The sequence below is a fragment of the Passer montanus genome, unplaced genomic scaffold, assembly GCF_014805655.1.
Source record: "Passer montanus isolate IOZ18808 unplaced genomic scaffold, ASM1480565v1 scaffold34, whole genome shotgun sequence".
NCBI lineage: Eukaryota > Metazoa > Chordata > Aves > Passeriformes > Passeridae > Passer > Passer montanus.
Genome location: NW_024368152.1, coordinates 7,794,561 through 7,821,042, shown reverse-complemented (window position 1 = coordinate 7,821,042; position 26,482 = coordinate 7,794,561). Strand labels below are relative to the sequence as shown.

Here is a 26,482-nt window from a genome sequence, read left to right as displayed (position 1 = left end):
GTTTCAATATTATTAAACCACGAGAGACACGTGTTTGAGCGTTACCTTGCTCATGTTCACAAGCAAATTCTGTCAAATATCACTTTTCTGAAAAAATATAGTCTTTCTAAAAATAGAGGATTCTAGTAAGGAACTGAACTGTCATAATGCATTGAAATTTAAGAGTTTGGAAACAAATTTTATTGAATTTCAAATACTTTGGTAGGTTTGTTTTCTTTCTTCATTAAGTAATGCTTAGAGACAGGTATGGACAAGCTAGAGTTTCTGTTACACAACAGCAAGCTCTCATGATAAACTTGATTACAATAACCCTTTCAGCAGTGAACTTCCTCCTCAGCTTTTTTCTTTCAAATAAAAGCCTCACCCTTGCTTCTTTTCATTCTGCACTACTTTCTATCCTGAACAAGTACTGCATGCATCTGCTAAAATGCACAAAAAAATACACAGTTAGGCAGAGAAAAAAAGCCCCTCCAACAGATACACACCCACCCCAAAAACCTTAAGATTACAAGGTACCTCGAGACACCAGCAGACCAAAGCAGGAATCCCTCCTTGTTTAGGAAAGCAAGTGCAGCGTAGCTGACTGGAAGAATTTGTATAGATGGAATTTGATCCCTCTCAAAAGATTTTTTTAATAAGCAAAATGACCAGCTTCTGTCTGAATTTGAACTCTTTAAACAGTTACCAGTGAAAACAGAAATTAAAAAAATCATATGGCAATCAAATTTTAGTCAGGAAAAGAGGCTCTTACACATTAGACCTGGCATATTTTGAGAGGAAGACTTCAGCAAACAGAGGAACATGTCTAAAAGCCAGTCTCATGGATAAGCTTTCCAGGGAATCAGAAAGCTGTTAACATTCCAGTCCAAACTCTCCAGGACAAAACAGCAAATATTTTGACCTGCATTTATGAGTTCATGAACAGATTCAGTCAGGAATTACTCTGTCTGAATCAGACCCAAACTAAAACATATATGTGCAATTCACCAAAACTTAGAGTGTTAGACAATTCATGTGTCAGCAGTTTCCTAAGAGCTGTGTGATGACTTGAAGACATGTGCTTTAGCCAGTAGCAGATTATTAAGTGATACAAAATCCTTTCAAAAAGCCAGTGTGGAAAAAAAAAATACAGGCACCATTTTACAGCATTTGGAAAATCTTCAAGTTGCCTCATGACTGTGGCACAAACCCACCCCAGTCCCTCAGGCAAGTGTCTTTGTCCCAGTTTTCCACCTTGGGACAGAGCAGCACAACATCAGCCGTGAGGGCCCAGCCCAGCAGGAGCAGCAGTCTTGTGACCAGGGGGAACAACCAGCATCAAAGGAGGAGAGAAAGGACCAAATATTCTGCAACTGAGTTGGTTTCACATGGCTTGTAGTACTAATGCAGGCTTGAACTCCATATCACATGAGGAAAAGGAAAAGATTCAGAGCAGCTCTCTACTTCCTGCATGCTGAACTAAGACGCTATCTCAGCTTAGAAACACTATGAGATGAAATTGAAATGACTACACCCTAGAGCACTCACACAGTCTCAGCTAAATGCATGTTCTCTTCAGTAATTCCTACATTTCATATGCTCAATCGTAAAACTTTAATCAGTATTCAAAGAAATGAAGATAAGAGTATTAACTTAACCTGTTCACAAATCAAGACCTGTACTTGCTGTCAGGGCCAAAAGAAGACTGCACAGAACTGAAGACTGTTCAGAAATATTAAGGGTGAAGTGCAGAACCCCTGAAGCTGCGGTCCCTGTCAGCCCAGGATGGCTCCCCCATGACCTAGAATTCATTTATTCTTACACGGCTTTTCATGTTTCTCTTCTTGTCACACTTCTAGGCCAGGCTTCTTGCAAGTGTTCCTGCTTCCTCCTGGCATTGGGATTATCACTACTACTCAACAGTAAGGAATTTTACATTGTGAGTTATTAGACAGTCGATTCCTTTATAGTTCCTCCATCAAAACAAACCAAAAGGTCACTAGAAAAATACAAGCTATTTTTCAAATAGCAAAGTTTTGCTTAAGCAATTTGCTTGGAATTCTTTGGTGTAGGCTAGACATACCCCTTTTATGCAATGATTTTGTATACTTTTACCATTTAATCATTCCTTAACATTTTTCAAGTTGAATAACAAACACTCTGAGATCTCTAAATGTGAAACTTTATCAGACCATACTTAGTTAACTTAACTGAAAGGCTTGAACTATGACTTTAAAAGAGTTGTTCTAAGATAACTAGTTAATGAAAAATGAAGCTTTACGATCTTTAAAAAAGTCTCCCCAGAACACAAAACCCACAAACTGAAAGCCTAACTGAAACCCCAGAAAAAAAAAAAAAGTGACTGTACCACATCAATCAAAATAATCTATTTAGCCTTGCACCCAGAAGCAAAGCAAAGCCAGCAAGCAAAATGTGCAGGGAGGAATTTAAGAACCAAGCAAGCCACAACACTACCAAACATCTGTCCAGCTTTATAATTTTTGTGGCTGACTCAGCAGTGAGATCTCGCTATTCTTTTGTTCCAGATCTCTATTCCTCCATGACATTTGTACAGTCAGCACCTGGCCCTTTTAACACCCAGAGCATCATTTAAGGCAAGGAGTTTCACTAGTTACCCACAAAACATATAAAGCCACATCTCCTGCTGTTTGATTCTGAACCTGTAAACCAGCAACCTCTGCTGACACCTCCCAGTCCTTGAATTGGAAGAGACATTGAACAACTGCTTCCTCAACATGTTCTACAAACTATCACCACATCTTCCTCTTAGTCACCTCTTCTTTAGGTTTAAAGATAAGTAGATAATATTAATTGTTTCTCGTAAGAAAATTGTCCCTGTTTGATAATCCTTGTTGCGACTCTCTGTACCTCTCAGTTCTTCTGCAATAAAAGGAAGGGTAAAAAAAGCAAGAACATCCAATCAAAACTCCATATAGTATTTAAGATACAATACATTATAGATTCATACATTAACATAATTTTTTTTTAATCTCCATTCTTCATTAGAGGTCAGGAGTTATTAGAAAATAACTCTAATGTAGCTGGTCTAAAACAACTGCATGTTCAAAAACTGCATCATAAAGAGATTACAGAAACCTGTATCATCAAGATCACACAGGTATTTAAACTAAGGCTGGTACCTGAACATAGCAGCATTGATAACACCAGCTTTCAGAGAACACTGCAAACCAATTTTTCTTTACTTAATACTATTTTTTCCACCTAGAATAAAGATATTCATGTTAGCTGTTGGACAAGAATGATGTCTGAGAAATTTCAAGCAGTATTTCTCCATCTGTATTCTATGAAGGTCCAAGATTATAATCTCAGTAGATGCAACAAGGGGAATCTTTGACTTATTCCAAACTGCTCACATAGAATTCAGAATTTTATTAATGAAAAAGAGTGAGGAAAAGTGAAAAAACAAATACCGAATAGATTGATGAATATTAAGGAAATTGCAGGTATACATTTGTTTACACTGGATTTTTTTTAAATTATATTCTTCTTTAAAAATTCCTTCTGCCTGTGTAAGTAATCTTTGCATGTATCAGCAATATGCATTTTACTTTTTCCTACATGGTTTATTCATCAAAAATGGTCATCAGACCATTTTATTTAAAAAAAATCTTCAGACTAGAAAATTATTTAACATGTTACTAGCATAGCATTGTTATCATCTACCAAATTAGCAACACTAAAACAGTCACCAAACATGGTAAATAATTTCCACAATAACAATTTCAGCACAATGACCTCACACAATATTCACAATACAAAAGCATACAATGAATTTCACTCCTTAGACAGTGGCACAAGAAACACAAAGCCTTAGAACAGTGATTCACTTCACCTGTCCCTCCTAGAAGAGTACTATAATTAGGAGACTAAATCCACACCCACAACTGAAGAAACACCAGCACTTAAGAAATACTCTCAGGTTTATGAACTTCTACTCACACACTCAAACTCAGTAATGAAGCAAATTCTAATCCTTTGCTTTTAAGTTGATGAAATTACAGTACCATAAATAGCATCTTTGATATAAAACATTCACAAAGAATGAACTATCATTTGCTGTATGAAAGCACCCAGGCACATTCCATCCAATTTAGGATACAAATCAAGGAATTACAGGAGAAAACTGAAGGAACACATTGGACTGAAGAGCAAGACAAGTACCTATACTTTTAGTGATGCTAAAAACAGCCATAGTGAGATTTCCAAGGATCTTCAGTGGTCAATATTACAGTTTCATATAAATTTATGCCAGGACCTATGAGCAGAACACTCTACAGACATTCCTAAGTGGCAGCACCTGCTCTGCTTTTCCCTGAGCACTTCATGGCTGAAGGACAGAACTTGTTCTTCCCTGTGGTGCAATGAGGGTCACCAGTGATCTTTTATTATGTGATAAGATTATTAATTCTTTCAGTTTGAAAAGAATGATGAAGAAGTCCTTAGGCTTTGTTTTCAAGCATTGCAAGCTTGCACAGACCTCCAGAAAAGCTGAGTGTAGGCATGAAGAGAGAAGTATCAGTACTCTAATAACAGTCCCTCTGCTAATCACTACTCTTCCTTGCTATCTACACTTAAGTGACCTAATGAAAACACTCTCAGTAAGTGAGAGAGCAGTTACTTTTCAAAGCTTCCCAGGGAAGATCCTATCTAAAGTTTATACACTTCAAACACAGTAAAATATCTGTGATATGCTTCTGATTGCAGGAAACAAAACAAAAGCTCAAGGTATCTAAACCAAAATGCAAACAAGTGTTTCCAATGTGAATAAGCCAAGCAATACACTTAGATACAGGAGTGCTAGTTTCCTTGTGTTATTAGGTACTTTAAATTCAAGAATTAGTTTTCAATAAACCCATAATACTGATGCTACTTTCTGGTCAGAAGACAGATGAATTATTCAAGCAATCCTAGCAGCATATTTTACAAGAACCCCCTCACACTTTGCCACAAACTGGTAGAAATTATTGGGAATTACTGGGGATCGAATGCCAAATTCTTTCTAAAATTGAGCCATTATGCTTGAAAGCTAAGGACTAACCAATTCCTGCTTTTGGCTGTACATGGCAGGTAACTGTCAAATCACAGAGCAACTGTCTTTCCTTAATCCATGAGAAACCCTCAAATTTTATGTTTTCCTCCAGGCTACCTGACAGTTCTTCTGCCCCCAACATTCACAGGGAAATCAAAATCAGGAGGCGTCTTAAATTACTTAAACTTTTCAGCTAAATTTACAAAACAAAATGGCTTTTACTATGCTTGAACAAAGCTCAATTGATTCATATACATTTTTGTGGCACATCCCCATGTAATTCAAAGCAGTTTTACTGAGCTGCTGAGTTGTTGGACGGTCACAAGGCACTAAGTGTTTATATGGTACAAGTATTAACAACCATATTCTGATTGTAATATTGCCTGTAATGAAGAGAATGAGAAAAAGGATATAAAATGTGAGGTTCCATATCTTTAACCCATCTGCAACAGTAAAACTCTGGAACATATAATCATATTGTAACATAAATGATTAACATTACATGTCATTTATAATGTAGAAGACAAGTCCCACACTGGGTAGTACTGCACAAGGATACAAGTCCAGAGTTTAAAACTTGTTCACAAGTAGACCTTTCCAAATACAGTCCTGGTAGATCACTACACTCCCAGACAGATCTGCCATATTCCTCTTTTTATTGTGGGATAATTGGATAAAGGAAAAACCACCAAAAAAATTCCCCCTTTTGAAGCATGGGGGGGCATTTGACTGCAGCACTCAGAGACAATCTCCTAGATGAACAAAAAAAAAAAAAAAGAGACAAGAAACTGCAGATATTCTGCAATGAAACACAATGTAGAGGTGCCTTAAGCTGTAAGCAGCAGGGAAACTTAAAACCCAAACAACCCAAAAATCCTGAATTTCAATGCCACAGGTAAACAGGTAAGTAATGAAATAGGATGAAAAGCAAGACTGTGCTATAGCTGGAAAAAGAATATGAATCTATTGCATTAAAATCACATGTAAGGAAGAGAAAAATTATGTCTGCAGAAAAGCAAACCACTATCTGATAAAATGGAGTATTTTACAAAGGAGAGGCCCAGATAATTTACACACAAGAAGCTTCAAGGAAATAACTGAGGAGTTCTCTGAAACACAAATGTTGTTTTTTAAATAATCTTAAGAAATTCTAAACATCAAAGGGCTCTCCACTTTAATATGCAGTATTAAAAAAAATGTTAAAGGGGAGATTCAGGAACTGTAGAATGATTAGCTTGGCATGGATCCTGAACAAATTAATACTATGGCAATGGGAAAAACAGAAGCTAAAAATATCCTGTCAGTCAAGCAACCTTTGTAAGGTCAGGAGAGGAGAGGAGATAGTGGACTGAAGATCCAGCTCCCATAAGAAGCTGATCTGAAAAACCTTTTTCCTTTTTCACAGTAAAGTTAAAGGGGAACCAAATAAAAATTACCACTAAGTCTCACTGGAAGAAATGTAACTCATACTTTAATCAAAACTCAAGAGCTGCTCTGCAGGAAAGAGCATCATGAAGAAAAGAACAGCAAAACAGAAGCATGCTTGATTTGCTAGCAAAGGAGCAGCCTGGCAAATTCATCTCAGAAATCAGATCTCTCATATCGTCAACAGAAGTGAGATTGAAGCTGACACAGAGAGATGGGTGACAGAAGGATTAGTGCTAGAGAAATATAGATACCAAAGTGCTGCCAAGAATAAAACCAAGCAACACTTAAAAAAATTGAAGAAGAAAAAGAAGATACAAAGTGTAGAATACTGTAAAAGAAGAAATGAAAGAGTTTGAAAGTTTCCAGGCAGAATAGAGAAGAATGATCACCTCTCAGGGTGATTTTTCAGGGAAACCTTTCACTCCTAAATAAAAGAGGAGAGAAATTTACTAATCCAAGCTAGGGAAGGTGTGTGTGTGTGTAAATGCATAAGAGCAAGGTACGTACTCCTCCAACACAAATAAAATAAAGCCAAAGCATCATACACAATAAAACACTTGATGCTCAACTGGCATATTCTCAAAAGAGCTGAAAATTTCCAGTCTACTTTATAAATACATTATAGCATCTACTTCAACACCTATCACAGGTCACCATTAGGGAAAGGCAAGCTTTGGGTGAATTATAGAGTAGCAAACACTTGTTTTCAAACTGTTCAATTTTCCACCAAAGCCAACATCAATTCATAATGGAGCATTAATTAAAAGTCCTTATTTAACTGAACACAACTGAGCTGCCCAGAGCTACGGCCTAACCCAAGACAGAAAGAAACCTAATTTTAATGTAGAATGATAAACCATTAAACCTGAAAGAAACAAGGTATCAGCAAGAAGGTAAGAACAAGAAGCTTTCCAGTTAGGCTGGATAAAAGGGAAAAAATCATGACGTGATTTTGAGTTTCATGATTCACCTCTCTTGCCCACCACAGTGATTTATGACCAGCAGAGTATATTGCTGCTGCTTTAGCAGGATGCATTCAAAAATTTTCCATAGACAAAGGTAAAGAAGAATGCTAACATCATTCTCAGCTGGAAGTTTGGAAAGTGTTTCTGTATCACGGAAAATTCTGAGGAGTAACACTAGGAGAAATTTAAGAATCAAGACATCCAGGGACAGAAATAGGCAAATTAGAGCAGAATTCAAACTGAACAGTGCTTCTGTTAATGTAACTTGGAAGTTGGATGTGTAAAAAAGAAACCAAAAAAAGCTATACTAAGACAATAAAAAAGCTGTATAGATGGCAATTTTATCATGCTGGTAAGGGCAGATCTTTTTAAGTACATTCCTTGTTATCGGCAGCAATATTGTGGATGATAAACAAACCAAACAAAAATCATGAAAAAAGAGAGGATGGAATTGAATTACAGAACAAAAAAGGAAGTATTTTTTAAGATACAGATTCCTAGGCAGTAAGGTGTTTCAACAACACCATCAACACTAAAACATTCAGTGGCCTTGTAAAACATGTGGATTTAGAATTGTGCAGCTACTTCCACCTAAGAGAAAGGGAAGGGGGAATGGAGAAAGGCTTACAGAGAGAAGCCATTCCATGACCACACCCCAGGGCAGAAGAAGAAGTAGCAAGGACAATTCAGGAAATACCCATTCCTTTTGTCTTCAGGGACAAGTTGGTAGACAGGTCTGAACAGAATTCAACTAACCCACCAAGCTCAACTTTCTCCAGGCCCCCCCATCCCTGGGGAAAAAAAAGAGATTCTTAACACATTTCTTCCTAAATTTTTCTTTTAAATTTGGAGAAGAGATTGAGAGAAGGGAACTTGTCTGAGGTCACACATCATGCTCCTTGCCAAGTCCAGATACTTGTGCATCCAGAGACAATCACTTCCAAAGCTCTTTAGCACAACAGGATCTGAAAGATGCTTATGAGACTACACCTATCCTGTTGCACACAGCACATACTCCAAAGTGACGTGGTTGTTATCTTCAGTACTTCAGTAAATCATGTTGCCCAACATCCATGGGAGTGACCTGCTTACCTATATATACGCATATATTTAAATTTGTGTGTGCATGAAGAATGTGAGAATCAAAACGAAGCATTACTTTTGGACATTAAAAAAAATCCACTTACAGTGTGTTAAAGGTAAGATACACAGAAAAATAGTGTGTTTTATAAAAGTAATGAAAGCTAAAGGTAAATTTGAGGCAGCAAAGCACAATCAACTGTTAAGCCCAAGAAAAAAATACTTGAAAGATAATTGGGTATACAGTCCCAAGACAAAAATGCATGGCAAGACAGACCTAAGGCAAAGACAATTTGTTGATAGTTCAAGGCAAAAGGGATGGTTTAACCAATTTTGTATAAGGATGAAGATAAATCCCTAAAAGGAAAGTGGAGGATGTGTGTTTTAAAGATATATTCCTACTTCATGCAGAAATAAAAGAGGGAATTTGTGTGCAGCTGGAGGACAGATTACATCAATAAAATAATAGAAGCTGAAAACAAATTATCCATTGAACTTTATATATACTACTAATACTTTACAAATACATTTTAACTCCTATACTAATGGGTTTTAAAAGAAATAGATATCCTAAAATTCTAGATATCCTATGTGCATTAAAAAGAGAACAAAGGTGACTTCCACCTAAAGGAGAAAAGATGCACTTATCAAAGATGTCTTGGCTACTGGCACAAGCCTTAGGATGAGCAGAGATCTACTGTAGTTAAACAATTGCAAATACAAGAAAAAAACCCCTTGACCTCCTGCACAGAACAAAATCAAAAACTTATATATTTTATTCTTCCTTCATACATACAAAAATATTTTAATCAAATGGAATAAGAATACTTGTTTTAGAAAAAGGAAATTTTGCTCTTCCTTCCTTGTACTGGGAAGTTAGAACTTCTGAACAAAACAGGAGCATCTTGCTGCTGCTGTTTGCCCTGTTAACCCTCTCACTGTACCTTTAGGTAAAACCTATTTTCCAAGGACTAATTTCTAATATACACATGATTTAATAGAGGAAGGGATAGATAAGATGACTAATTAAGTAAAAGCTTAGAAAACTGACTTGGAGCAATGGAAAGATAAATACATATGGAAGATAAACAACTTGTTTTTCTTAAAGATCTTCTATAAAGTACTTTTATCCTTCAGAAAACACTTTTGACTAGTACTTATCTCCAGCTAGGCCCTGACACCTGTCCAACAGTTATACATCATGATAAAGATAATACAGAGAGCTGGAGGCTCCTCTCCTCTTTATGACACAGTCATGCCCAGAGCTCCCAGACCTCTGGACAGAAGTGTTCAGATACAACCACACCTTTGTGACAGGTATTTTAAATAAAGTTCAGTTTTAGCAGAACAAAGAATTATGCCCTTTTGTTAGCTGTTCCACTACCAAAATATGAAGGGCCTACCTGCCCCCCTACTGAAAAGGTGAAACAAATACAAGGCATACTTGAGGTTGGAAGGGATCTCTGGAGATCATACATGGAGTCCAACACCACTGCTGAGGCAGGATCAACTGCAGCAAGCTGCTCAGGACTGTGTCCCATCAGATTTTGTGCACCTCTGAAGATAGGGACTCCCACAGTGTCCCAGGGTTGCCTGTTCCAGCACTCAATCACCCTTACACAGTGAAAAAGTTTAATATTCAAATGGAATTTCCTGTTTTTTAGTTTGTGCCCTGTATTTCAGTTGTCTGCTGTCCTTCCACTGCACACACCAAGAAGAAAGACCAATGCCATCCTCACTCCTCCATGACAGACATTTATACACATTACTGCCATCATCCCAGCCTTCCCTCCTCAGTGATAAACCCCCAGCTCTCACCTCCCCTTGTACAGCAGACACTGCAATCACCTCTCACTGCTAAGCAGTGCGCAACACAGGGAAAAACTGTCAGTGATACAGACTCCATTCCTAAATTACACAACACAGAAATTTATCACAGATGAGAAGCCTGAAACTAGTCCCATTCCTTGCACATGGAAAACTACTACTAAGTGACAAGTCATAAAAACTCCTTGGTGCATGTATACACACACATGCCACTACACAGAAAGTAGATGACTCGCCTTGTAATACTGTTGCATTTACATTCCTAACACCTGTAACAACTTCAACCTTGAACAAATTCAGCATATTTTGGGCATGTGGGAAATTGTTACTAAAAAGTCTTTAAGCCACTGAGAATATTTATATCTAAGATGAGCATCATCAAGTTAGGCTTCATCTGCACTTAACTGATAAAGTGATATTTAGTATGATTTCACATCCTTCAAGTTACTGTAACAAAATTACTTCTTGATTCAAATTTGGGATGCACAGGACACAATTAAATGCACTAAAATCTGTTCAAAATTAAAAAGGAGACATATGGAATAGTCCTGTCAGTTATCAATATTTTGCAGCTTATATTCACCAGACTTGAGTACAACAAATAATGGCATAAGAGCAACTTACATGCCTGGTTATAACAGACATAATATTATAAAGGTTTTTTAGATAACTGTCTATAAAATATTCTATACAGAGCAAAGCAGAAAAGAATGTAAGCTATATTTTCAGAATAGAGTATTACACAATCTCATTTCCTGCTCCAGGACAATAACCTCATCTCTTGAATTTCTCAAAACTCAGATGCCAAAACTAGACCCAGTAAGACATTGGTAACCTCAGTGCTGCTGCGAGAAACATGAGACATAGGAAAGAGCTAGTAAGGATTTTGCAATTATCAGCCTCATGATGTAGTGAAAAATGATTAAAACTAAATACAACTGAGGATGCCTTACCAAAGTAACACTGAAGGTAGAGTAAGGAGCAGATATTTCTAAAAAGAGGAAGCCACAGTAAACTTACAGAACTGTACCTATATATCTCAGTGAAAACACAGTTAAGAGATGACTTGGTTAGTGGGAATATCTACTTATGCTTTGGAAGTGAAGGGAGCAGCCCTATCCCAAAAGGAAACAGCAGGATCCTCCAAAGGAAACTCATCTCCTCTCGGTAAACCAGTTCTTCCACTTTCAAGTATGGTACAAGCTTTAGAGTTGCAATTCATAAAACAAAAACTCATACAGAAGATGGAGGCAAAGAAGGACAAAGACTTAAAACCAAGTTTATACTCATATTTCAACCTAACATCTTTTCTGTTAAGGAAATATCTAAGATAAAGAAATCAAGAGGTTTTATATTAAATTTATCTCCTGCTTTTTAGAAGTTGAGGTCATAATTTTCATTTATCCAGACAGGAAAGCAGTAACATAAAACCAAAAATAATATAAATGCTAAAACTTCTTGAAGGCACAACTCCTGAACAACTCATGACCTGCTGAATATAAGCTACATATTGGAGAATGGTAATGTTACTTGCAACATCATCAGTAAGGGCTTGGCAGAGTTGCTGCTTTCTGCTCTTAAAAGCTAAGATTTTATTTGCACACTTCAAAAATCTGTAATATATTTTTATCTGCAACAGAAACGTCATTGGGCAATTGTTACCACAATACATAAGACTCTCAAATAAGGGAAATTAAATTTCACTCAAGACTGTCCATTACTATTCAGTTCCTAGAAGAGCTGTACTTCCTTATGTAGATTTTAGGTTTGATATATTTCAATCAGTACAGCAAGGAACAGAACAAGGGATTGCATCTAAACCATATTTTATTAAAAGAATATGGAATTACAAAAAAATTCAAGAGATATTTCAAATAAGCACCAAAAGGGATAATATACGGCCCTTATAATTGAAGCTAAACCCTATTTCTGAGTGTTTTGAGAGCAGTTCTGAATACCCTTTTCTCCACAAGTACTTATTGATTTCATTTTAACTTAAGTAATCAGTTTAATAACACTGGTTAAAGATTAAAGCACTCCAAGTCACAGAGTGCACTAGTTTCTGCCAGGCTCCAATACTGTGAAACATGAACCGTATTACATAACAATATATTTAATAAATTTATTAGTACAGTGACCAAAATAATTAAAATACCACTAAATAACTAGGTTTTGGTTGGGTTTTTTTTAAACTTTTTGTCTAAAAAAAAAAATTACCTCTACACAAAAGATCTTAAGATCAAGTCCACATAACTTCATTTTCTCCGGAAAATCCTGGAAAACATTCATATATGGAATGTGCCCTTCAACAACAAACCTGCATTTAGAAAAATAAAGACCAAATCAAAATAATATATAAGATAACCAATTCATATGTTTATTATAAAATTGATATATTAATCAACTTCTGATTTGAAATAACATCAGTATTATGATACCTAAGCAATTCAACCTGAAGTTACACACTGGAAATGCTCACAGAATAAAAACCAGTTCAATCATTTAACAGGCTTTTAAGTTCAAGCCCAGATGTGACTGACAAATGATAACATTATGGCAGTAAGCATACAATCAGCAAGCTTACACGGAGTTTGTTCTGCACATTCTTCAAGTACTGCATTTCTTGAACTACTTTAAGCCTCCTTTGAATGGCATGAATTCTTTATTTCAAAATTCTAAAGCTTTAAGTAAATTTTACTTTTAAAACACAGACTTTCTACTGGAGGAGTATGAATCAGGTAATGTGATAGGGGAAAAAATCACAGAATGATGAGTGGATACATAGAACTGAAGCCACATTACTTATATTTCTATGATGATACTTTTCAAAAACAGTATTACTGAAGGATGAATAGAAATTGTTTCGTATACTAATAAATAAAAATAGTTTAATTCTTATTTGCACACAAATAATGCATCTTTGTTGTTAAAAACTGCTTTTGGTAAGTGATTGACAGTATTATTTGATATTTTTCTTGAATACACACACACAAACACATATATGTAAAAGATGAGACTTAACAACAGATACCAATAAAAAGCCACCACTACACCACTTATCAGGCATCTCCTCTTATCAGGTACCTTAACAGACACCCACAATAGGACAAGCACAAGCACACATCCTCACAAGGCAACACACCCATTCCACACTAAGGCACACTGGTAGTCTCCCATAGGACTAAGCTAGAAACACCTTTCTGTATCCTCTTGTCCAAACCAATTTTGTTAAAAGAGTACATTAAACCTGAATAAGTCGACATTACAAACTCTGATATCAGGACTGAAAACAATTTTCTCCCCTGCTGGTAAGTGTTATCTGTACAGGACCTTTCTGATCTTGCTACATAGATTCTTGGTCTACAAATATTTAATGTCCCTTTGCGCCTACAGCAATTCACAAGCCTACCTGATATCTCCCTGTTCTGTGCCTCATCACTATTTGTTCCATGTTTTGTAGCATGTATCTACTGAAGTTGACCAAAATTCTGTTTAAAAGCTAGTTACTGCAAAGTTTACAGTTACAGTCTACTTTTTTTTTAAAGCAGTCTTACCTGAATGTTCAGTTTAATTGAAAAAAATGAGTCAAACCCAGGATTAAAATAAAAAGTGCATTTCATGACTGAAACTGTCTCAGAATAATTTATAATGATTCCTGAAAAATAACAGCAATATGAAAAATCATATTGCCCAACAGCCTTTGTTCTAAAGCTCTGCTTATTAGTCTTTTAAGCGAAGACTAACAAGTAACAGGTGGTGCACAGTCCTTTCTAATCAAATTGCACAATGATCATTTCAGTAGCTTTCCTGAACCAGCAGAAACAGCATTTGCCCACCCTGAGTGGAGATGTGCACGGGGTTCCTGTGAGGCTGCTCTCCAAAGCAGCCCCCACTGCTGGTTGTCACCACCCCACCTGGCCTGCTGAGCAGCTGGCACATCTGTCCCTTAGCTCCTTTCAGCCACCCACTAACTGAGGAACATAAGCTTCAGATATGGTTTCACTAAGTTGATTGAGCCAGATTAAAGCTCAACACAGCTAGCAGGACCTCTCTCCTGGTGAACCAGCCGTGAGCTGCTGCTGCTCATCTCTTCCCCAAATGTAAATCACAACAGCAGCAGAAAACCACCTGTTACCCTACTGCCAGCAAGGCTTCTTTCATCATCTAACAAACTGTGAAGAGGCTCACAGATGGCCCCACAAGTGAAACAGTGGCCAGAGGGAAGGGGGTGCACCACACAGGCAGGAGTAGAGAAAAAAGGGAAGCAGGACCTTCCCCTTTCAGCAACAGTGATGCATCACTGGCTCAGCTGATGATAAGCTTTGGCTGACACACGCTGAGGCACAATCACACCATTAGCTGTCAGATATGAAGGCTGGAACCAAGGCACTGAGAGCAGCAAACGCCTGAGCCAGCAGAGCAGCAGCTGGAAGAGGACAGAATCAGGACCTTGTTTCGGGTGTGGCGTAGTGGTGATGTAGCCAAACCACCCTCCCAGCTTGGGCCTCTGAAATGGGAAATCCCTCCCTCCTTCAGTCCCCTGCTGCACACTCCTCCCTGCTGACAAAAGCACTTGTGTGACTTCCCAGAGGATCAGATTGGGAATTAGTCTCTTCAGGGTTTCACTCCAACAGACTCAGATGGCTGAAGGAACATTGCTGCCAGCACAAGGCAGAAAGGGACAGCAGTGCAGCACACCACCCTGCACTAAAATGTCCAGTGAACCTTTCTTTTACAAAATTTATCTTCTGTAGATCTACTTCTTTCACCTAATAAACCATAAACCGCATGAATGCTAGTATCCATGGCAAGAGAAAAACAGGAATGTTTATGCAAGACCACAGCAACAAAAACTTGGAGCATCTTAAATTGATGCTGGAACTTCACCCTTACACTGCAAGATACAAGCAGTATCCACCAGAACATTTAAAAAAAAAGAAAAAGTTCTCACTAATTTGGCTGTACCAAGTCAAAGAACTGCAACTGTTTAAAAGTAATATCTTTTCTAGCTTAAAATTAATGTCTCCAGAAAAAAAAGAATGTTCTTTCCTCTCAGGTTAAAAGTTGTTTTTACACTCTAAAAATACAGCACAAAAATGCTGTTGTGAATAGAATGTGCTGATGATGCAAGTTTTAACACTAAATCCAGAAGTCCAGATTTGGAATAACACTTCAGAACAGTTTCTTTTGTCTGCTGTTCCTCCAAACCTTTCATTTAACAGACAGATGGCCAAAACACCTGAGGGACTATGTTCCATCAGGGAGGTGCTTGAAAACTTGACTGGCAGATGCAGTACACAGTCCATGTTCTTTTAATTACAGCAGCAACATACACTAATAAGGCCCAAGTATGAAAAAAATCCTAGGTCCTCATCATGCTAGAAGGAAGTGATGCATTTGTTAAAGCCACAGTAATGCCACAAACTGATTATAAGTTTAGTCTTGCCAGCACAACTAGGTATAACCTCATTTGAAAGGCATTATTTCTCAGAATCTCAAAAGTCTAGCATCTTGAAACTTTTCCCAAAACCCAACTATTTTATTATTTAGATGAATAATATATGTCATATGGAACATTGTAAGACTATTCGCAATGGAAAAGGATTTAATGTGTAGCACAGACATGAGTAGAATGCTGTTGAAAGTGTTATTTTTAAACCAAAATGTTCCTGTCAGAGGAGGTAATTGTAGTGTTTTTCTGCTAAGTGTGTCAAGTAGCAAGGAGGAGTATATTTTTGGTGTTGTAAATCCTTTAAAAGCTGGCAGATTGCCCGACCGTAGTGCCTAAGCATGTATCACAAGGGAGGAGTGGTAGTCAGCTGACTTCAGGGTACAGAGAAAACCAAACTGAGGAAAAAACAAGGCAGAACTTTAAACAGAACTCTAATTCATCTGGTTTAAATAAAACAATTTGCCTACAAAGACTTAAAAGGTAATGCTGAATACTTAATGCTTTCTCTGCATAGTTTTCATCTTCAGTCTGTCGTTATTTTGTATCTTAATGCATGCAAAAATGTGAACATTGTCTGATTTTTTAAACTTAAATATTCAGAAGTCAGAAAACAATATTTTATGGTAGTTCATGCAATTTAAAATTCTTTCTACTTCTTCATCAAACTTGTTGAAAGGACAAGACCTTAAGGGTAGGGAGGGAAGCATGATAACATAATTACAATCTTATATAACTATCATATCATGGTAAAACTTTGCAATACAAATAACATTCTTTTAAACTTCACTTTCTGTACTTAATCCAGTTCGTATATTCAGTGCATTTAAAGTTACTGAATCATTGTGATTTACACAGTCTTACACACATAAATTGTATCTAATTACATCTTCTCATTCAAATAATCTTATTTCAATTTCCAATTATTAGTTTTAGATTATGCCTGTGCTTTATTTGCTACTTGATTTTTTAAAATCTTTTTCCAACCTTTTTACTGCTTTCATGTTTTCTCTAAATCCATTTAAGTGCAATCATCTCTTAAAGATATTAGTCCAAAGGATAGTCTCCAGGTTCTTTTTCCAGGATCTTTTTTGCAGTCTCCAATTTTTAAAGTGCCAAATACAATAACTTACCATTCATATGCAAACAAAAGTATCTATCTTCCCTCTTGACAGCTGACTTCAACAGCTGTTGTTTGGTTGGGTTTTCTTCCAACCACACCATTGTACTAAGACAGAAACATGTGAACATGTCTTTGCCTGGTATGAGCCAACAATGCTTCCAGAGACAGTTTCCAAGATACAATAACCAAAGTATATATATTTAATTACTAATTTTTCTCTCCAAAGAGAATGGGGGGTAACTAATAATTCTTTAGTGTGAACCAGTTGTTCTGTCCCAGAAATTGTAATTTATTAACTGGATTTTTGCCGTATACAAACATTATCAGACAGGTTTTAGATTATTTATTTGCTAATCATTCACAAAACTACAGAGTATGTTATGGTAGTTCTGACTTGTACAGAATTTCCAAAGGAAGAATGTAGCCAGTAAAAATCTTGTTACTGAGCACTACTTTTGAGTTCTACTATTTCTTAATCTACTCCATAAATACTTTTGTATTGCAGGGTATTAGTTTGAATTCTGAATATTATAGCATTTAAAAAAATTTTACAAGCACCTTTTATGCAATAGCATATCCAGTTATGCAAATATGCAGTGGTTTGTGCAATTCTGATCAATGAAGGCAACAGCCATCCCTAAAGTAAAATCAAACTGTTAAACTGTTTTGCACAGCAATTGATTATCTAATAGTAACTACTGTACTTCAAGACAAAAAACTCCCCTTTTGGAAAGTACTTGCAAAAAAGATCCTTGAATATCCATCCTTCTTGGAAAGCCTGTACAAAGCTAGAAAAGCACAGGTGGAACCTGGAACACCAGAGGAGAGAGGCTACCAGGGAACATCAGGCTCTGGGGGAAAAAGCCCCTTGCATTCATCACACTTTCAGCAGCTACACCAGCTGTAAGCAGCACAGGTGGGGGACAATGTACCCACTGCCTTGCCTTTAAACTCACAGGTTACATATTTGAAAAATAACAATTAAAGCACTGAATTTTAAATCAGTTTTTCACTTATTCTGTCTGAGCTTTCAATTTGGTTTGCCAATGTATTTATTCTATTCTATATGTAATATATTCTATTCCTTATATTTTGGCCAAGTAATATTTTTTCATGAACTGTTTAGAAATACCCAGTATTTAAACAGTTGTTAAGGAAGGGTATCAGAAAACGAAAGGTTTTCCAAGGAAAATCTAGGAATTCTGAACTTATTTCAGCCTGATTTAAAATATTTATTGCCAACAAAAGAGTTGATGAATTATTTTTCATTCCTGAAGTAAAGTCCATAAGGAAAGTGTTCTTGGCCTTGTTGTAGGGGAGAGAAGGGAGCTGCATTGTCAGCAGTAGCCTGACAGTCTCCATTTAACATCAAACCCTATTATTAGAACAATTTATTTCTACCATATTAAAAGGTATTATTCTCAACTCTGATAATTACAGATACAAAGATATGAAGACAAAATGATCTTCTTATATTAATTTCAACTCCACTGCATGAGGTTACTTTGCTACATTTCAGATCACTGTATACTGCTGGTATTGTTTGCATGATGACGCTGATGTAAGTCCTGGAGAATGTTTACTCATTTAATTCTGACATGCTGACAACAGCAAATATCACAGAAGTGTAGCCATATACACCTCCAGCAAGTTTAAGAATTTCTGAAGAAGAAGGATAAAAAACTTCTCTAACTTCAAACACTTCTTTCTTACAGGTCTTTGAAATTCATTGCAATCAACAGAGAATGTCCTCCAACAGCAGCTGCACAAATGGTTATGAGGAAAGGAAAAGACAACTAAATATAAAGAATTCCTCATTATTACTGAGCAAATTCATATGAGGGCAATAGTACAGAGCTATTTTTGAAAAAATTATCCTTACTTATAAAAGCAACAATTCTTCACTAGAGACTACTCATACCTTAAGAGCTCGGACAGTGTAATTGGTTCTCTCATCCAGAGTAATGCCATGTAACAAAATGAAAGTGTCATTGGCATCGTCATCCTCAGTTTCTCCTTTTGGTTCTTCATTAAATACAAGCTGCCATCTACTGATCCAGAGTACACAGAGGTGCTTTCTTGGGTTTTTGTTAAAAGAAAAGAAAAAAAGCAATTTATATGATAGACACATGAACCACGCGTACAAAAAACAAGATAAAGGAACATACAAGACTTGGTCAGCAACTACTAACATTTTGAAATCATTACCTAGAATTTTTTGCTTGTTTGTGTGCTTTTCTATGAAACAGTTTAACCCCAATTTATTAATCTACCACAATATGAGATGAGAACCTTTTTCACAAAATGCTATTCCACTTGACTAGGACATTAACTCTCATATAACATATAACTAATAGTACTTATGAGCCAGAAATACTGTATTCCATTTGAGAGATAAAGGAACTGTGAGGAAACAAGGGAAAATTTGATGTATTTAAATCAATGCCTCTGAGTTTGGGATTAAAACATTAAACTTCAACATAGACAGGACTTTAATGAAAAAGTAATTTACATTGCAGAAATGTCACTGATGTTGAAAGTCTTCCCTGAATCCATCTGTCCTATAATCTCTAATTATAGAAACAAAGTTATTTTTAAAAATATGTATATAAATTCAGTGTTCAAGAAATAACTTTAGAACAAGAATGTAGGAAATGGTGAAGAGGGTGGGAAAAAAAACCCCAATTAAATTAACATCCAAACCTCTCTACTTCCTTACTCAGGTGAATGACTAAAAACTAAGATAAACAGAGAAAAGTGAAAATTTTGTTTAGCAGAGTGATTTATGAGTTTGGAACCTTTCCAGGAGTGAAACCTGTGAGTTCAGGAAAAGAGGATTAAAAAAAAAAAAATTAAAAAAATCTGTAAGTCTGTAAGTTACATCATGACCCAGCCAGGATGAAGGAAAACGTATTTAAAGCACACTGGCACAAAATGTCAGCATTGACTCTGCAGAGATTTTCCTCACTTCCCCACAAACTGTTCACCCGTTCAGCCAGGAATGGCGAGAGCTCGCCACCTACCGGGCACGGGCACGGCACGGCCCGGCACGGGCACGGGCACGGGCACGGGCACGGCACGGGAACGGGCACGGCACGGCCCGGCACGGCACGGGCACGGCACGGGCACGGCCCGGCACGGCACGGCCCGGGCACGGCACGGGACAGGCTCAGCCCGGCACGGCACGGCACGGCACGGCCCGGCCCGGCCCGGGCACGGCATGGGCACGGGCACGGCACGGCACGGGCACGGCACGGGCACGGCACAGGCTCCCAGAGCCGCCCGAACCCTGGTGCAGAGCACAGCACCCCAGCACGCCCAGCTGCGGCAGGCGAGGAGGGCAGGAACACGGCTTTAATCCCTGGAGTCGACTGCTTCACCTTTCACATGGATACTTGTTGCGCTCTAAGGCAGCTTCGTGACTGAAGCTTCGTTGTTAATTTCACATTCAGCTCAATTTATTTAAAATAATCCTCATTATATTTGTGGCCTTAATGATGGCACACAATTTCCTTTTATTTCTTCCAGCTTATGCATGGCATGACAACACACAGTTACACGCAGCTAATAATTTAAGAGTTTTATAGGCTTCTCTAGCAATATCTCAGTGCTATGCTCAGTGGAAATTGCTATTAACCCCACACAAAAATAACAAAAAAAAGCCAACAAAAAACCAAATGCTGTCTGGACAAGCCTCTTAGGAAAGAAGGGTGTTTCAGGTTTCTAGTCTGTAGCAATAACAGCTCAGCAGAAACGACCCCAAAGAAAATATTTATGAATCTTCACAAGAGTTTACAAAAGACTAGAACACACTTATTTATGTTAAATTTCAATAGACAAAACTATTTCTATGTTTGTCTGATTTCACTGAAATTCACTTCAAGTATCACTGAACTCTTAACTTATTTCAAGTGATTTTAGTGAAATTGATGACTTCCGGAAGCTGAATTCAATCTCTGAAACAACTAACCAAGATAATAAATTATGGCCTACTCAGGACTACCTTACTGTTCTACAATTTTAAGCAGCAGACCTATAAAAGGCACAAGTACTGAGGAAGAAAGGAATTACCCTAAACATTAAAAAGGAGAAGAAAATTCAAGGGAATACTTTCACTAGAAATTCTTCACTCAATTCTTTCCTTTTTGTATTATATTTGTGTAACATCCAAGATTCTACATGCACAAACATACAGTGACTCTTTACCTCAAAATGTTGTCATTTTAATATATAAGGATGAAAGGTTCTAGCACAGTATTTTAAAAAATTTGCATCACCATTTTTATACCTTTTCCCCTCCCTCCCCATTCTGTCTGGAGTTTTCTAATTGCTGCTGATCAAATTTCTCACTCTATTACCACTTCTAGACTTTACAAAAGAAAGAGAAAAGCTGGAAAAAACAAGATTTCATTCTTCTGAGGGCAGAGAGGCAATATCACAGAAGAACAGAAACATGCCATAAGGACACTGCATGCATAAGAAACACAGACACAGATAAAGAAGAAAAAAGCAAGCAAAGAATAAAGCAAGAAAGAAACAATCATAAGTCTAAAACACAAGCAAAAGCTTTCAGATGTGCCCTGCAATGCATTTCCAGTATCAGGCATTGCAGCATTGTCTGGCATTACACTTGCCCAGCAGAACCTAACACTCCAATTCTCTACGACATTTTAATGAAGAAGTTCAGCAGTCTGTAGGTATTTTCCTGGTGCTATTGTAAGCAGAAAAGAGAAACTGGTGGAATGCTAAAATATGATTTTTCATAGAAGGGTCATTGGGAAAGCAGTAAAAAGACTGTGGAAACAAAAGATACAGAAATACCAAAATAATGTAAAGAAAAAAATGAAAAAGCTAAATATATGTATGGGATAGAAAAAAATACATCCCCTTAAAGAACAAATTTATGTGTTTTAACATCAAAGTCATGATAGACAGCTCTGCTATTGGTTAAATACAGTTCAAAAAATTGGTTAAATATGGTTCAAAGCTGCTGTGTTTGTGAACATCTAGCTTGGCAAATACAACAGCAATTTTTTCCCACTCCAAACAGGAGGCACGGAGCAAACTTGCTATAAACCAGAACTTCCTCCTGCATTTCCCACTGTATTTCCAGGTCCTGTTCAACTTTTATCTCCTTGGGTGGGGGTTGGAGGAGGAAATATTCTATTTCTGGCAGAATATAAAGTAGTACAGTGTCAAACAAGACTGAAATCTTTACAACTTCCAACCAGTTCCTCCAATTCACTGAACACAAATCCACTTTAAATCTATTTATATTTTAAAACTACAGAAAAACTGGTTTTCAGCTAGTTCAGCTCACTGCTCCTACCTGAGACCTTGCTCACGGATGAGGCAAAGCTGCAGTCAGTCTGCAGATCCCCCTCACTTTCAGAGAGAGACAGCAAGTGCAGAAGGCTGGGTCTCTCTGGATCACTGTCCACATCAGTACTGCTCTCACACACCTGGGGTTTGTAAATAAATGTTTGCATTAGCTACTCTTAGTTACAGTTTTGATCTTAACAAACCATGTAAAGCATGACAGATGCAAAATTAACAGCAAAAGTTAAAACCCAAACTGTTAACATTTTACTCCACAAATCACCAGTAAGGGGAAAAAAAATAAAAGTAAGTATTTCAAGTATTTTTCAAGGATTTCTCAGCATGAAAAAACTTCTAGTGACTACCTTTCAATCTGCTACAATGACCAGAAAGTTGGCAACACACAGAATCAAAGCTTGATCAAATGAGTAACTTCAAGAGAGCAGGCAGGAAAGGATGGTAGCTGATGATACATTTTGCACTGTTATATGTATTTAATGATTATCTATGTCAAGACAAAGCAAAACTTTTAAATAAGCAGTTCCAAATAGTCACAGAAATATTAATCTCTTGAAATAGACTCAAAAAAACCCTCCAAAACCCAATAAAATGGACACGTGCAAGCCTGTCTATATGATCTCCTTCATACTGAGGTGACATTATTACCAGCAAGATATGTTGCCTAAACAAAGATTTCTGTTGTTGCTTTTAAAAAGATACCAAACATCTCAGGGAATTTGAGCTTCCACTTACTGATAATGCTTTGGCAGTTTCCCCAGCTGGTCTCTTGCAATATGCCTGTTTGCTCTTCTGAAGGTAACACCTCCAAAAATTGCACAGAATTTCATCCTGATTAAAAAAAAAAAAAAAGGATGGCAAATGGTACAATGTTTACAAGATCATTAATTGCTGAGAGAACAGAGTGTAATTTCTAATTCAGGAATCTGAATAATATTTCATCTCTAATTTTATTAACTGTGATTTATCAAATATGTTTTAAAATTACCAGAGAAACAAATTTTTATTTCATATGCTCAATGATTTTAAACAGGGACTTGTGTGATTCACTTTAAAAATTAAAATATTTTAAAATCCCATTTTCTGTAACACACACACACAGAGTGTACAATTCACACTGACATCTACATACCTTCATTTGTGGACATACTCCTAATGCTTCTAGAGCTTCCACTTGTTTCTTGAGCACAAGCTGAAAGCCTTCACAAATATACCATTCACAGCCTCCATCTAAGGGAAAAAAAGGGGCTATGTTTGTTTGTACTATTTTGGGTTTCTCTAATCTTATGCACACTTATCCCCATATTTCTATTTAATAATTTCAGACCCTAGTGCATAAACCAGCTACACTGAACACTCCATTAACTTCCATTTGTTCACAGCCTTAAACGAGAAGAAAAGTTACTGAGCAAGAACTTCACACATTTCCCAAGAATAATATAATTCATTATAATGTCTAGTGTGGCATTTGTAATTGAACAGAGCATTGTTAAATTACCAGTTTAAAAATAACCAAGAACCTGCCATTAAAAATGAAATATGAACATTCCTTTCCCACCCCTGACACAGAAAACTGGAACATTACAGTAGTGAGTCAGGCAAAAAACAACCAATACCACTTTGGTGCTTTACCATTCTCTCCCACAGAATCATACATGTTTAAATAAAAGAATATCCCAACTTCTAACAACTCCTAGCACAACATGAATTTCACAGGGAGTGGGCCTGCTCCAATCTACTCACTATTTCTTCATGCTGCATTACAATTACTTTTCACCCTTACCTCTCTAAATTCACTACTAACCTTTTTTTCAGGCTTTTGGTTTTAGAAATTTTCTCTGCATTTCTCAACTCCCTCTTCATTCCTTCCACACTTGTTCTTCACTATTTTTGTTCCAAAACACACCTTGCATCTCACCATCTTTGACATTATCTGCCCAAAGCTTCTGCCCTGCTTTATGATGCTGCTCTTAACTGCTAACCAGTGAGCTAAGAGACACAGCTACTCCTATACATCCATGGAGTACAGTGTAACATGACTGCATTGTGAAGATAAGGATTTCTTTCTTAAGAAGCCTGGGGTTGGTTAATGATCTCAACAGGATAAATGAAAAGCACAGTGGTCCAGACTTTAGAAGCAATACAGGATAAGGAAAAGTGGGAGGGTCCTTTTTACACCTCCCTTCACTTCCACACAACTGCTCTTTTTGAAGGAATGTAGCAAACCACTGCTTCTGCAGCAGAGCAAAGGTAGATGACCTTATCAGAGAGAAACATAACCCCTTGCTTTATTTGGCATTTGAATGCAGCTTTGTTTTCTGAAAGTGGCCACAACAGTACGAGATGTGTCCAGCCAACACAGAACACACACATCCCTGCTATTGGTTAAAGCAGATTAAAGCAGCAGCTTTACCACTACATCCTCATGGCCCAGATCCTCCTACGTAATGACCACTGCTCTTCTGAATATTCATGAAATTAAAAGTAAAAAAGTGCCTCTGGATGAAAGATGCAGCACTGGTCCAGCTGCTGGACCTGCATGGAGCCTCTCCTGTGCAGTTTGTGTGTAAGCTGCAGGGCCAGGTGACACAGGCCAGGTGACACCTCGAGCTGGACCACCATCACATCTCACCTGCCAAGACAAACAGCCTCTCTGGTTTTGTGATAGCCATCACAGGAAGGAACAAAGCATCACCACACCTGCATGCATGCCTCCAGTAGCTTCAGTGAGTATTTGCTCCAGAAGTCAAAGCAGCAGCAGCACACAGCTCCATTCAATCAAAAATCTCCCACCACTGGGATCACCAGAGGTCATCTGTGGCTCAGGAAGCCACCAAATGTGATCTGTGAAGGCTGTGACAGCATCAGGGAGGTGCTTTTTGTTCCCACTCCTACAGTCTTTCTTGCCTATCTGCTTTTGTTCTCCACCAAAGACATAAAGGCCTAGGTGAACAGTGGCTGAACAGCCACCCTTTTGCAAAATACAGACAGAAACTCATACATACCAGTTTTCTCCTGCTTTTTTAAACCTTTGGAGATTGTTTGGACTCTTGAATTAGTAATAAAATCAGTGTTTACAACTTCTCTAGTTCTCTGCAAAAGAGGAACACAACTTAGCAAAAAAAAGAGCCAGGTCTAACTTGCACAGATTATCCCATCATAAAACATAATGGAGGAATTCACTCAAATTTCCTAAACTAACAGGAGATGAGACAGTCTGAACTTTTCATTCAGAAATTTCAAAAATAGACAATTACTATCATGGACACACAGGTGACATGCACCAGGGTTTGCCTAGATTTGGACTGCACAAAAGGCAGCAATAGCCAAACAAAGCTTCTAAGGCACCTAGAGAGCACACTGACACTGCTACAGCAACACAGCAGGCCAAGATGGCTCGTTCCAAATGTTGTGATTTTAAGGAACATTAGTTTTAAATAGTGTCAGCTAAAGCATGAAAAAGGAAATGCCCTCAATGCCGAAGAAAAATTGGTAATTTTCTTATATAAAGTCAAGAAACAATCACAATAAACCTTTTCCAAGGCAGTAACTCATCTTTTTACCTCAGTAACGTTGTGGCAAGATCTACAATAAAATCTGCCTCCATCAGTGAGACCCCAGTTCACTTCTGAACACTGAGCACAGCGCTCATTAAAATCTCTCTGAAAGAAAAAAAAGCCAGAAGACTCTCACAATTACTTAAATAAAACAAATGGCATTATTGCTAATGCTACTGCACAGCTTCTGAGGTTATTTCTAGAGGAGAGGATGTACCCCTTTGTGTTAGCCCTGGCGGGTAACAAGGGCAGGTAGCTCTGCACTCCTAACTGCGGCTGCCAAGCGCCAGCGGCCGCGTGTGTGAGCCCAGAACAGCAGCGATGCCGATCCACGCCTCGCACGCACGTGGCGGGGCTTTAAATGCAGCCACCCGCCAGAAATTAAAAAGGAGACACAAACTCGAGTGGGAGGCGAAAAGAAAAACAGATTTCTAGAGCTGCAACCAAACACACGCGGTGGGAGAAAGCCCGCAGGAGACGGTGCTTCCCGGAGAAACCGGAGAGGGAGAGAAGAGGGAAACCGACAGACTAAAACCGAGTGGTTCCAGAAACGCCCACGTGCGTGCTGGGGAGAGGCAGCTCCGCCAGGCCCGGCTGAGGGCGGCCGGCGGCACATCCCCGGCCGGGACCGAGCGCGGCCAGCGCCGAGGGGCAGGGCAGGACCGG

At 37.8% G+C, this 26,482-nt stretch overlaps 1 protein-coding gene and 1 long non-coding RNA gene across 3 annotated transcripts in view; one reads left to right on the top strand and one right to left on the bottom strand.

The window, feature by feature from the left end:
• The window catches only part of TAF1B (TATA-box binding protein associated factor, RNA polymerase I subunit B), a 45,499-nt gene that overhangs the window by 18,882 nt on the left and 135 nt on the right, over positions 1–26,482 (bottom strand). Inside the window, exons 1-8 of one of the 2 annotated variants that reach the window (XM_039715696.1) lie at positions 26,034–26,476; positions 25,823–25,921; positions 25,265–25,352; positions 23,392–23,489; positions 22,995–23,090; positions 22,252–22,384; positions 18,844–19,000; positions 12,568–12,667 (exon numbers count right to left, since the gene is read on the bottom strand). In XM_039715696.1, coding sequence (XP_039571630.1) covers positions 12,568–12,667; positions 18,844–19,000; positions 22,252–22,384; positions 22,995–23,090; positions 23,392–23,397 — 492 coding nt within the window. In that variant the 5' untranslated portion in view covers positions 23,398–23,489; positions 25,265–25,352; positions 25,823–25,921; positions 26,034–26,476. Of the gene's footprint in view, positions 1–12,567; positions 12,668–18,843; positions 19,001–22,251; positions 22,385–22,994; positions 23,091–23,391; positions 23,490–25,264; positions 25,353–25,822; positions 25,922–26,033; positions 26,477–26,482 lie in introns of those variants that run through there. The other variant, XM_039715695.1, reaches the window with a different exon arrangement.
• LOC120505312 lies at positions 16,152–18,986 on the top strand. Its single transcript, XR_005628202.1, has 2 exons — positions 16,152–16,282; positions 18,638–18,986. It is a non-coding gene; the product is annotated as an uncharacterized LOC120505312 (long non-coding RNA).